This window comes from Scomber japonicus, chromosome 15 (genome assembly GCF_027409825.1).
Source record: "Scomber japonicus isolate fScoJap1 chromosome 15, fScoJap1.pri, whole genome shotgun sequence".
Classification (NCBI taxonomy): Eukaryota; Metazoa; Chordata; class Actinopteri; order Scombriformes; family Scombridae; genus Scomber; species Scomber japonicus.
In genome coordinates this window covers 17768238-17781394 of record NC_070592.1, presented here as the reverse complement: position 1 = coordinate 17781394, position 13157 = coordinate 17768238, and the positions used below count along the sequence as shown (strand labels likewise).

The 13157-nt window shown below is 39.5% G+C and overlaps 1 protein-coding gene across 3 annotated transcripts; it reads right to left on the bottom strand.

The window, feature by feature from the left end:
- Positions 1-137: 137 nt before the first annotated feature.
- On the bottom strand, positions 138-11761 carry sesn2 (sestrin 2). 3 transcript variants are annotated; one of them, XM_053334878.1, is made up of 11 exons: positions 10877-11761; positions 9131-9196; positions 8011-8199; positions 5337-5519; positions 4122-4340; positions 3810-3942; positions 3601-3716; positions 3400-3483; positions 1336-1442; positions 1108-1252; positions 138-857 (listed from the first exon to the last, which is right to left on the bottom strand). In XM_053334878.1, the coding sequence occupies exons 1-11, from the start codon at positions 11216-11218 to the stop codon at positions 771-773; spliced, it is 1671 nt and encodes a 556-aa protein (XP_053190853.1). In that variant the 5' UTR covers positions 11219-11761; the 3' UTR covers positions 138-770. The 3 variants fall into 3 exon arrangements, with proteins under 3 accessions (XP_053190853.1, XP_053190852.1, XP_053190854.1); XM_053334877.1 differs by lacking the exon at positions 138-857 and having other exon boundaries at positions 937-1252; XM_053334879.1 differs by lacking the exons at positions 138-857; positions 10877-11761 and adding an exon at positions 10399-10488 and having other exon boundaries at positions 938-1252.
- Between the last annotated feature and the right edge of the window lie 1396 nt (positions 11762-13157).

Genomic DNA, 13157 nt, shown 5'->3' with positions numbered 1-13157 from the left:
CTCTTATGTAACGCTTTGAATTGGATGTCAAAAAATACAAGAGCTGCTTCCTGATACAAGAGATACTTGAGACTTCACTGTGCTTTAAATACAACCTTAAACTATAGAGTATGTTCAGAGAAGCATGCAACACTGTGTTTTCATTTTGATAACAAAGTAACTTTTTATTGTATATAAAAATACAAGTTATTTTGCTTTTCTTTTAACTCAGCCTCTGTGTGCTGCAGACAGAGAGGACTGAGGCATGAGTAGTCATTGTGTTGTCTGGTTGATAGAAGTTGGCCTGAACAGTCATATCAAAAACATTTCTGAAAAGGAAACACTTGAATCATGATGATTTAGTAATGCTGTGCCTTATTCCACTCTTGTAACTGCCATGTAGCACCTAGATATGCTTGTGATTGACAGAAACATGTGCAAGATATTCTGGGGGGGGGGGGGGGGGGAACTGTTGAGGCTCAAGTGGGGAAACAAAACCTGACAAATTTCAGTGCAAAATAAGTAACAAACTTTAAATATCCCTGTCACAAAAAGCAGCATCAAAACATTAACACTGAAACATAAGATATGCATACACAAGCATTCACTGTAGTGTGTGTGTGTGTGTGTGTGTGTGTGTGTGTGTGTGTGTGTGTGTGTGTGTGTGTGTGTGTGTGTGTGTGTGTGTGTGTGTGTGTGTGTGTGAGATTGTCTATCCATGTCATGATATGCATTGGACTGTGGTACAACACAGCTGGCTCAGCATCTGCAAAAACACGTGTCTGCATGTGTCATCTCATGTAGTGTGTGATGGCTCGTAAGGTGTACAGAAGGGCTGCTTGTAGTCGGGCCTCCATCACTATAAGGTTTGCATGAACCTGCAAAAAAGAGAACCGTGTCATTACTTTCAGGTTACTGGGTGACACACTTTCAAGTCCTGACTGTGAGGCTTCCCTTCTCTAATGACATTTAAAAATACAGGAAAAAAGAGCAGAAAAGCTAAAATGTCAAATGATTCATTCTGTGCTGAGTAGCTGGCAAAGAGGGAGGACATGCATAAAATGTCAGATGATCCAGTCGTTGTGACTGAAGAGTGCAGGTCAGGTGAGTGTTTGAACTGGTCCGTACCTTTTCAGAGTGTCTGAAGTGTCTCCAGAAGGAGTGGTAAACATGTGCTGTGGTCTGCTCAGGATGACAGGCCATGGTTTTGACAAACACCTTCAAAGAGCGCTCCAGCAACACATTCACACTTCCATAGTCGTAATCGTCGTATCTGCATACATGCAGTGGCAGAAAGTTAGTGACAACAGAGGGAAAAAAAAGTTTTATTTTAAGTAATTTAGTTTAGACACTGACCGTATCCCATAGAGGCAGTGGATGTAGTTCCACAGGGCTTTCCTCAGAGTGTGAGTGTCCACATCTTCATGCATGGCCATCCTGTTGTAGGTTAAGTTGCTCACAACCTGCAATGGGATCGTTTAAACATTAATAATAGGCCTATGGAAGGGTTAAGGTTTGATTTGAAAAGTGGTGGGGAGGTCTCGGAAAAAAAACAAAAGAAAGGCCACTCATGGACCTCGTGTTCTTAAAATGAGCGATGGGAAGACTGGCTTAAACAATGCTCAGATCAGAAGGATGTGCTCTTTAAGATAACAGAGATACAGCGCAATGAAGTCCTGGCCACCCCAGAAGGGAAACAATTCAAGGTGCCTTCCTTGTCACTTCTGTGTGTCAGCAATAGAAAAATGGCTAAAAGCTGCTGTATGGTGGGATGCACTACCAACAAGGTAAAGAACCCAGAACTAAGTTTTTATAAGCAGCTGAATTGAAAAACTGAGCCTCTAAAAAGACAAAAGTGGATAATGTTACAGGCTGTGTGCCGTGCAGAAGAAGAGAAAGACCCGACCTGAGCTGCACAAACAGCCTGCAACTCAGTTAATTTGCATACAGCTGCAATGCTAACTGTAAAAGGAGAACTAAAGAAAGGTAACTGGGCCTGAATGGGAAATGATTACATCTGTATGTGTGTGTAATTTCCTCTGCTGTTTAAAAACTATAGTCGCCAAATCAGCTGTGAAAAGTGTCATGCCATCCTGTTATATTGTAGAGTTTGATGTATGATTGTGCTCTCTACTGTGGATGTGATGTCAGTCTTTGCATTTATGTATTGCATACACAATGTAACAGGTTTCAGTATACGCTATAAACTACATTTTCCTCTCTGGTAGACATAGGGTGCTAAAATAATCCTTCGACGTGATGAAATCTGCAGGGTTTTTGTAAGCGCTTCAGCCCTTTGTTGCGCATTATGGTGCTATTGTTTTTCTCTCTGGTGGTTGTGGTTTACAGAGCGTGACGCCTTGCGCTCTGTCTCTATTACAACTCATAGTGCAAATTTTTACCCGTTTACTTCTCTTTTCTTTCCTTGCCTGGGCTTTCACTCTCTTTTTTTTCTGTCTCTCCGGTGTGTTTATTAAGCATGAGATTACCATCAAATGTTATTTGCTGATAGATGTAAAGCGAGTTTACTCTATACAGCAGCTACTTCCATTTACCAAGAAAAATAACTTTAGAGGGAAAATTGTAGGAGGTTCAATCAGAAAAAAATTAGGTAAGGTAAAAGTTACAGTAACTCTGTCGCCACACAGATGGGATTTGAAACTGTTGGAAAAATAGAACAGTAAACTTGCAATCCTGGAAGAATTAATAATGCTTCTCTTGTTTGTCAAACAAGTATAAACACCAACATGAGAAGAAGAACAGAATGTTACACATCTTGTCACAACATTTACTTTGCTAGCTAACTATGTTATCTTTTGTTAGACAAGTATATTAATCAGCTAACTTTAATATGCCTAACTTTTTTTGTTTGTACAGTGCTAAACTTAATGAGACTATAACAACTCCTGGTCTGTAGTGAGTTAGCCAGCACAGGAGAGCTGTGTTTCATAATCAATGTGTTTACTTTGACAGCTACAATAAAATTATGATCACAGAGGGCAAAGACAGTCTGAATTGTCTTGTGCTCTATTATTGAGCTTTCTCTTCTAACCAAGGACACTGTGCTGTTTCAGAGAATGTACTCCAGCTATCACATCACTGCATGTAAAGGAGGTGGGAACAAAGCGAACAAACACCTATAGAAACTGACATTTTCTGCACTTCTCCCTTGTGGGAGCATTGACCCACAGGTTGGGAAACACTATTCTACTATTAAGTTGGAACCAATGTCTTGTTTTGCTGACACCAAGTGGTTTCACTTCAGGAGTTGTACCAAGCATGTAGGCCCACACCATCTCCTCCACATCTTAGTTTCTTATTGCATCTTATTGCACTAAAACTCCTTGATCTGTCATGTCTTATCCTGTTTTTTTACCTGCTTATTGGTGTTTATGTGTATGAGTTGAATGTTGAGAATACCTGGAATTTCTCATCGAGGAGCTGGCCCATGTCTGGCAGTAATCTGTTGACCAGAGAGTAGCCATGGTCCTCCCATGAATAGTCCTGCACACATCAGACATCAACAGTTACAAAAACAGTTCTGCAACACTAAGCACAAACAATCAACATGTACACTGTCAAAAAAAAAGGCAAAATACAAACAGAAATGTTCCAAATTACCTGAGCTCTCATGGTGGCTGGTGACTGCTCTCCTCTAGGGGCAAAGTCCTCATATGTGAACTCTTGATCCTCCACCAGACAAAGCACCAGGTCAGGTGGAGCGCCCCGCACAACCGCTAAACAAACACAACAAAGAGGAAGCGGCGAGTAAACAAAAGCGAACTGAGTAAATGGCAGAGTGATGCACGCATTAGTGGGCAGATTTGTACCTGTTGGTATGCTCTCGCTCCTTTCCTTCTCAAAGCGAGTGACCATCTCTTCCTGTGTGCACTCCTCCTCCTGCTGCTGCAGCTCCACCATCCTCTTCATCAACACCTCCACCTCCATTGCTCCATCAACCAACTGGGAAGAAATGAAGAAAAGTGTGTGGGGGTGGGGCTTTAGGAACTGTTAAATGACCGTTTCTACCACTGTTACTAAACCAGTGTGACTGATGAAACAAATGCATCTCTGTCCGCGTCCTGCTGACACTTAAGTTCAGGCTTGTCGCAGCTGTGGTGAAAAATGATCACTAGACTCACCTCTTGTCTGCCATCCTCATGAGCGGGACTATTCGGGCTGCGAGGGAAGTGACTGGGTGAAGGAGGCTGGAAGGTATAACCTCCGATGTGGTCAGGTTCAGGATTTAAGCCGCAGCCCCAGACGAATGAACAGAGAGAGTGAGCTTGTGCCATAAGGACCACGGCATGAATAAGTTCAGCCAATGACCAGCGAGGATCTGCTCCAGGACACACCAGTTCCTACAGGACAGACCACATTTTACAACTTCTGTACCACCAAATACAGCTGTGAACAAAATAACAATAACCCCTGCCAATTTAGTGCAAAAGAGGGCCTCATAAAAGATTCTCATCACACGGTCCACTTATTAGTTTTTTCCTTTTTGCTAAGCTCACTTAACCCTTACACACTGATTTATGGTCAAATTTGACCCACTTTTACATTTGAGAGCTGTAAAAACACTCTATAGATATTTCTTTTAGCTGGACTTTTCCTACTGTGACCAACAGTATACAAAAACTAAAACTAAAAAAATAAAATGTTTTTCTGTGTCGTTGATACACATTCTTATTTATACAAATGTTTATTTAAAAAATTCCAAAATAAGCATTCAAACATGTTGTTGTATTCATCATATTCTATAAAATGTTCTCCTGGACAATAAAATAGTGATTGTGAATGTCTTTTTTCCATTTGATTAATCAAACAGAACGATTAATCAAACATTTATTAATGACTGATGGAAGAATTTATGAATGTGAATTGGTGTAGAGACTTATTATGAGACAGAATATGTATGTAAGGGTTAATAACAAGTAAAACATCTCCATAGGCAATGGAGCAAACTCCATCTGCTGAGGAAGGCCAGGAAAATGTGGCTGAAAGCTTTGAAAAAACCAAGAAAGTGGGCCTTGGGATAAGAAGTTTTGTCAAACGTCTATTTCAAAAGGTCAAGAATGAACCATCAAGCTTCAATATTTATTGCTGATTTTTTTGTATTTAAGTAGAATATATAGAAGGCGTTCATGTTATTCTGTGCACCTGGTTTAATAATCCTTCGATTGTGAAAAACCTCTGGCATTACATACTGTATATTTTCATTAGTGAAAATATAAAGCACTGTAAAATTGGAAAACACATGGAAAACTCTTGTTTTTCTCCATTACAACAATCAGTCTCTACAATCTGCTACAAGCAGAGAGACTGAGAGTGTCTGAGTGGGTGCTGTGTCTGACCTGGATGTGCTGCTGTGTGATGAGCCAGGGTCTGTGTGCCAGCAGCTTGTTGAGCATTTGCAGGCTGCGGAGTTTGGTGGGAGCGTGCTCCAGGCTGCTCAGCCAGCTCTCCTCCCCACCAGCGTCCAGGAATCCTGCGCTGTGATGCTGCACTAGGTACGAGCAGTGGTGTCGAGCTGCAGCCTGTGAAACATGACACAGAGTCAGTGTTGTAGACTCTTGACCATACATTAAAAATAAAGCGTCATTACTAATCTGTGTATTACTGTTCTATGTATTCCTCTTCCTTATCAAAACCCAGCACCTAGATTACCAACAATGCAACCTGTCTTGATTTATGGACTGTACGGGTTGTGGTTTGTTATGCTAGTAGTGGGTGATGTAGCCTGGAGTCACTAGCCTCATGCAGAGATGAGGAGCGGGTTACAGAGGTCTCAGGATTCAGCTTTTTTTCATATATGCAGCGGCTCTCCCCAACACGTGTAAACAGACTTTGATGTGTAAAATCCCCATTAAGATCAGTCTGTGCTCATAAATGTCAAAGACTCACAGGTTAAAGCAACACGACTAAACTTCTCCTCCAGTAGATCAGGTGAAAGTGCAGCTAATGTGATGTTTCGATGAGTGAGGAGAGTCATTAAATATTTATGGGAGGGTCTTCAGCAGACCTATTAGTGGCAGCATAATACATGTTAACTTTCTCTTGATAACAAAATCATTTAATTTCTTAATGTGTTTGTGTTCCTGCAACATTACATTACAACATAACATTCTTTTATTCACTTGTTTTTAAATTGTAACTTCAACCCAACTGGGATCTCTGTCAAAATATATTTTTATACACTACTAATTCCTTCAATGATCTACCATCGAACTTGACCAAAAAACAACATGTCCAAATGAAAAACAATTATAATGAAGAATGTTTGTTGTGTTTCTTTGAAGTTTTCTAGACATTTTAATCATTTGATATGTAAGATTAAGTCTCAAATCCTCCTTGGTTCAGTAAGTAGTCAGTCACTGGTTCACTGGTTTTCAGACATTGTTATCACAAACACACATGAGTCAATGACCTGTGACACAACTCTACGGTGGAGCATCATAATTACATCAAAAACATCTGGCTGAGCTTATGTAGGATCAAGTTTAACATGTTTTGAAAAATAAAGAATGAACAGTACAAACTTTAAACATATGCAGCTGTAACAGTTTCACTTGTTTGTCAAGTGATGCTTTTTAAAACTGAAGCTAATAAAATTAACGAGAGGTTTGATTAAGGTTAGTTACCGATCAAGAGCTGATAATAGTCATTATTAACAGTGTTTGCTAACCGCATGGTGCTCACATCCAAATCACACCTACCTCCATTAATTTTATTAGCTGCAGCTGTTCCCCCAGCTATGACACAGTGAAAGGTTCAGCTGAAGCTGAAATGCAGTGATGTCACTTCAGTCAGAGAGTAAAAATGCTGTTCTTTCTAATTAATGCACTGTGCTTCCTCACATCCTTACCCCTGCAGCCTTTCTATTTATTTATGGTCACTACAGCTGATCTGACTGTAAAAGAGGCAGCATGCCGAAAAGAACATTACTGCAATATTGATATAATTGTGCCAAGACAGGAATAAAGCCAAAATGATTAGATACGTGTGTGTGTGTGTATGTGTGTGTGTAAGAAGAAACAAATCATAAGTGGCTCAGTCAGAATAAGTCTTTTTAGTTTTGCCTCATTTGACACTAAAAACTAAATGAAGATGCAAATAAAATAACAGTAAACACACGGTCACTACCGCTTTAAAAATGTCCCTTCAAATGATCATGTGGGCTTTATCAGACAGACTGTGTTGATAATATGATTTTACCCGCAGTGACACTGCACAGTTATGCTAAAAATTTCAACAGACAGCAGTCCTGTTTAGAGTTAAGAACAATAGACTATTTTCACAGCAGACATTTGAAAAAGAAAACGGGGGGCTGAAAAGGGTCTGTTTTAATGTGCACAGTTTTAATTTGCACCGTTTGTTTTTATATAAAAACATTATTTTAGACGCTGAAAAAAAGAAAGAAAACAATTATGTGCTCAAAAGCTGCCTTTGTAAGAATCTTTTTTTTTTTTTTGATATTGTCTGGCAGTAGACAGACAGGAAACATGGGAGAGAGGGGGGGTGTGACATGCAGCAAAGGACCCCCGACCAGGATTCGAACCGGGGCTGGCTGCGTATATGGCGTGTGCTCTAACCACTCAACCACCTGCGCGCCCGTAAGAATAATATTTAATTTCAAAGTTTACTGGTCCTATTCATGTATTCAACTACTGTTAATTGCACTTTAGTTGTAGTGTATTGTTGTTTTGTGCTATATCGGCTGTAAAAGGACAACCACTTACCTGAAGTAGATAGCAACTTTAATGTCCACAGTTGATTTATCATCATGTTTCATTATCTTTGCAGGTGCTGAATGGGATTTTAAAATATGTCTTTTTGAAAAGCTGACTACATTTTATATTCTCTTGATTGTAAAATAGTCTTTTTTCCTGAATATTATTGTAGTGTCTTCAATCAAAATATTTTTAGGTCTTTATTTTCACAAGTGTACATCACGCCATAACTGCATTTGCTGGTGTTGGATTTAAAAAGTGCCATGGAGATAATAATCATATATTGTGGTTTTCTTACCATGGCAGCAATGTAATGTCTCCAATGGTGGGGCAAGGGGCCATCCAGCTCCAACAAAGCATGTTGGGTCCTCAGGAAGCAGCTGAGGTAAGCAGGGTGCAGTGCCATTACCATGGTGATGTGGTCCACACGACCCAATGAAAGAAAAGATTCAATCAAGATGTTCTGGTCTGTTCCTTCTCTCAATGTCTAAAGAATAAGACAACATTCATGTTAAAGTCTGACAGTTGATTCCCTTAAGTACTTCTGAAGTCACATTCTTTTTTTTCTTTTCTTTAATACAGACACTTTTTGGCTTTAATTCACTTGAAAGTAATACATTTCTCTTAAAGCCAGAAACGAGCAGCCCTGTGAGGCAGAAAACGTCCAGAGCTGATTCAACACTCCCACTCGTTCCAATGGAAAGCTTGGAGTGAGTCACACATCAAGTCAGCATTTTCAGTCATCAGCTTTGGCAACACATTTTAAGTGTTGCGTTTCTTGATGACATGAAGCAACAAGCACTGCAGTATTGCAGCAGCCACAACACTTTAACAGCTACTTGGTAATAAAACTTCCTTTTAACCATAAAAACTCAATAAAGGAAGGAGGATGTCTGTGTGTTATCCAGTGATTTTTCTAATAAAAGAGAAAAAGAAATCTGAGCCAAAGTGGAACTAAATAAGAATACTAGCACTGATTTGGTGACTGTTAGCAACCTTATCATGTCTATTTATTCAAATTATGTTTCAAAGATATGGTAATTTGTAGTTTCAACTGGCAAGAAACACACACACTGATTTGATTGTTTATCATGATGCCAGCCTGTGAGACACCCAGTATAATAGAAATACAGGACAGCTGTACACACACCACACACACATATCACACTGATTATGGGATGTTTTATCAGGAAAACCTGGTTACCAGTGTTGCCTTCCTTATGACTTCACATTACAATACTTAGCAATAGTGGGAAACAAATGTTGAAAACACTTCTTTTAACAGTAATACTTTTCATAATTAAGCCCCTATAACATCTGTAAATAAATAAACTTTTTTTATTTTAGTTACAAACGGTGCTATGTTATAATAAAGGATTTAAATGACCAGAAAACTGTTCAAAGTTACACATACACACCTGTTTTGTTGGAATAAAGGCACTTGGGCCAGAGGCCAGAGCACGTGGTACATCAACTCCTTGTTCCTAATGGTGATGAGAAAGACACAGACAGTTAAAAGACAGAAGTACACAAGAGTGAAACATGCTCATCACAAATCTCCCAAGCAAGATATGATCAGTTGTTTGTTTAGTCTGATCAACCGCCACAAAAATAATAATATTTAGTAAAGAAAAACAGCAAGTTCTCACAGCTGAGACTTGAGGATGTTTGGCATTTTTGCTTGAAAAATGACACGTGGTTATCAATCGACAAAATATAGTTGCTGATTATATCGGGCCTATACATTACAAAAAAACTAAGGTAAAGGTTCGTACACTGTAGCTCCCTTACATGCAATTTAATAAGACATCCACCAGTGACATTTTGAGCTATGTTCTCAAAATATACATAGTCGTCATCTTGAATAGATCAAAGGCTCTTGTCACATGATATATGTGCAAAACCCAATCTATCACTGATTAACATACTATATAAAAGCACCAACTCACACATGTAAATATATCTATCTATCTATATAGACACACACATATATATATTTTAGAAATATGTAATGAAAATGAAAATAAAAATAAAAAGGACCCTAAGAGCAGAAACATATCAGTTCAGTATCTGTCATATCTTAAATATAGCTAGATTTAAAACAGAGGTGCTTCTATATTCTAAAAACTTGTCCCTCATTTTCTTATTATTTTAATAGTTTACAATGTAAAACCATCAGATGTTTGCCTAATATGAAAAATATAAATGTCATTAGTAAAATTAATCAGATATTAATAAACAACACAGGAATTAATTCTACCTGACAAGAACATGGCAGCAAAGAGTAAACATCCACAGGAAAAGCCTAATATTAAAGTCCTCATTCAGAGTCCTTAGTGTGACACTGCATACATCCAAAACAACACATACATAGTGCGTGTTTACTACACTTTCTGGGTCTATACATTACCTCATATCAAAATGTAAAAAATGTTTTGAGCAAACAAACTGAACTAAAAGGTTAAACTGGTTCTTCTTAAAAACTTAATCCAGATAGTTAATATGGTTGTATTAAAAGAAAGAGAATATCTAAAACGAATGAGCAGATCTGTAGTTGAGTTTCAACCACCCTGAACTTGACTAGACCCACATAGGCTGCAGCTGTTGTATTGTATAACTGGAGAGAGCCGTTTCATAACCTGCTCTCCATAAACTCTTCCTATCACAGCCTGCGTTTAAAACTCACCGACATCATCGAAACCCCGCAGGCAGATTACCACAAATGACCGCTTGTTACTTCCAACAGATTAGTCTGACTTTTTATTTCTCGAAGCTACAGCTGGCTGTGCCCGTGACGCTGAAGGGGGTGTGTCAGCTGTGTTTTTCAGGGCACCGGGAGGGGGCGTGCCCGGCCTGCTTGTTTGTGCACACCGCAGCTGAGTCTTGCATCACCTCCTGTAGTTCAATGTCTGATGAAACCAGCAGCAATCTTGATAGAAAATGGAAATCAGGCCATAGCTTTGACCAATCAGCTGTTAGGTGATGATTAATCAACCAGCCAGCTAATCTTAGTATGTCCTAATATGATAAGCAAGATGGCCCAATGCTCGTAAAATAAGAAAAAACTTCTGCGTATTACTATCAAATGTGCACAGTTTTTGATGGATATTTCCCCCTGCTTCAATGTGAGCAGAGGACTGTATACTATGTTATGTCAACATTACCTGCGCAGTCCGCAGCAGCTCCGTGGCTTTCTCCCGCACCTCCTGCAGTGGACACGACCTGGAGAGCCGGAGCAGATGCAGAAGCGTTGGTTTGCCCAGCCGTGCCGAACCGGGCCGGTCCAGATCCAAGCCCACCAGGACCCCCTGGCTCAGCTCCTCCAGAGCCGCTGCCCGCTCCTCCTCGTCCCTGCTGCACAGCCGTGCTAAGCTCCTCACGGTCGGGCCACCGTCAGTTTCTGACTCAGACAGGTGGCGACATGAGCGGCCAGAAGCGGACCCTCGCCCCGGTGCTTTCTCTCCGTTAGCCCGGCATGTTAAGCCCGTCGCAGGGTCACTCGCCATCTCTTGCCCTGGTTCCTCTGCACCTTCAAAGCACCTCGATTAGTTCACCGCCGCTAGTTAGCTGAAGTATTAAGTAACCGCTAGCTACACCCAAAGATTAGTTTACTTAAATGCCAAATACTTGAGATGTCCGCTGCCTGTCTTATCTTTGTTAACTGCGCAATCATCAGCTCCACAAATCATTAACGCTGACGGTCAACCTTCAAGGCTCTCATCACATATTCCTCTTTTCATAGCTGCTACCTGTTAGCCTAGCTGCTGCTAGCAGATGCTGCAAACTGTTTAACAACGCATTTAACCGTAATAATACAAAGAAACACTGAGAACCAATAGTTTGTGTTTACACTGAACTCCCCGACTTGCACACGATATAATTAAAGTCTAAAAATCAGCGTACATGAGATATTAAAAGGCGTATTTTTGTAGCAGCGACAGTTCAAGTCGCCGGTTTCGTTCAGCTGTTCAGAGCTGGCAGATGCGTGACGTCACAGTGACGTGACCGAAACTTTCCACTAATGACTGAAGACAGTGAAGAGGACGAGGAGGCGCTCACTTTCAGTTTTAAATATTTGTCTTACATTTAGATAACGCTGTGTGAAAAAATAAAATGAATGGTAACTTACATTTTCGTTTTAATAATAACTGTTTAAGCTCGTTTTTAATACTACTATTTGTGCAATAACAATATCAACCTCGGGCATATCACTCAACACCAATTTTACTCCTATTATTTTCCAATACTTCTTACTACTAGTTTTTATTGCTTTTGTACTTACTTATTGTTCATTGTTCTTTATTCTTTCTTATTGGCGCTCTTCTATTTTTACTGTCCACTTTGCTGCTGCAATAATGTAAATTCCCCCACTGTGGGATTAATAAAGGAGTATCTCTTTTTTTAATGAAATTGTGAGAATTGTGCTGGTTTCTGCAGGCAAGCTGGCCTACACCTGTTTTTTTTATGAACTGCACACAAATGCTTCCTTGTTACCATATGTAATACTAAATAAAACAGTTATAAGTATACCTGAATGTTTTTCATGTCTAAATGTTAAAACTGATGGCAAATATCCATCACACACTGTCTTAAAATGGTATAATCCCACAACTGCTAAAACGCCTACAATGATGCTGTAATGAACAATGCATTTGATGACTTGTTTTATCCTCTATGTAAGCCAACAAACTGATGTCATTACTGTTTATTTTAGCATTACATTACCGTAATGGCTGCAAGGAGTTTCCAAAACCTAGATATTCACATTGGGCCACAGATCCAACTTTGATTTTGTCCTCATCACTACCATTTGGTGAGTATAGTACTTATAAGACTTTGTGTAAAATTACAATCAAGTTGTACATATACATAAACATCTGCCACTGCACTTAACTCTGATATTGAATTTAAACAGTTTTCACAAAGCCCTTGTGGTCCTCGGAGACCATGTCATGTAGCCAACGTGAGAATATTCTGCATCCTTTTTAAGCTTAATTGTAATTAACTGTGTAAAACTAAAACATCATTTGAGTCTGTATGCGCATTTATGTCAATAATGTTATTTTTGCATACAATAGTTTCACAATCTTATAATATGTACTTCCTGAATCACCTTTATTTAGGAAAATAAAAAACATCAATGGTGTACCCTTATTATCAGACATATATCTTACATTAATTTACCTTCATATATACCATACATAATATTAGATACCTTTGTGTGGGGGTAAGAGAAAAAAGTTGAAGCCTTCACATATGAGGGGAGAGAGAGGGAAACATGACAGTGACAGATTTAAAGAGACAAACAAGTGAGGGTGATGTGCTGCTCCGTTTGACATGACGAGACACAGACTCTCTGGGGGCTTTGGGGGAGATTCAACATTGTTTGCACACAGGCAGCAACAAAGAAAAACCTTTCAGTGTACCGTCACCGTTTCCCTATGA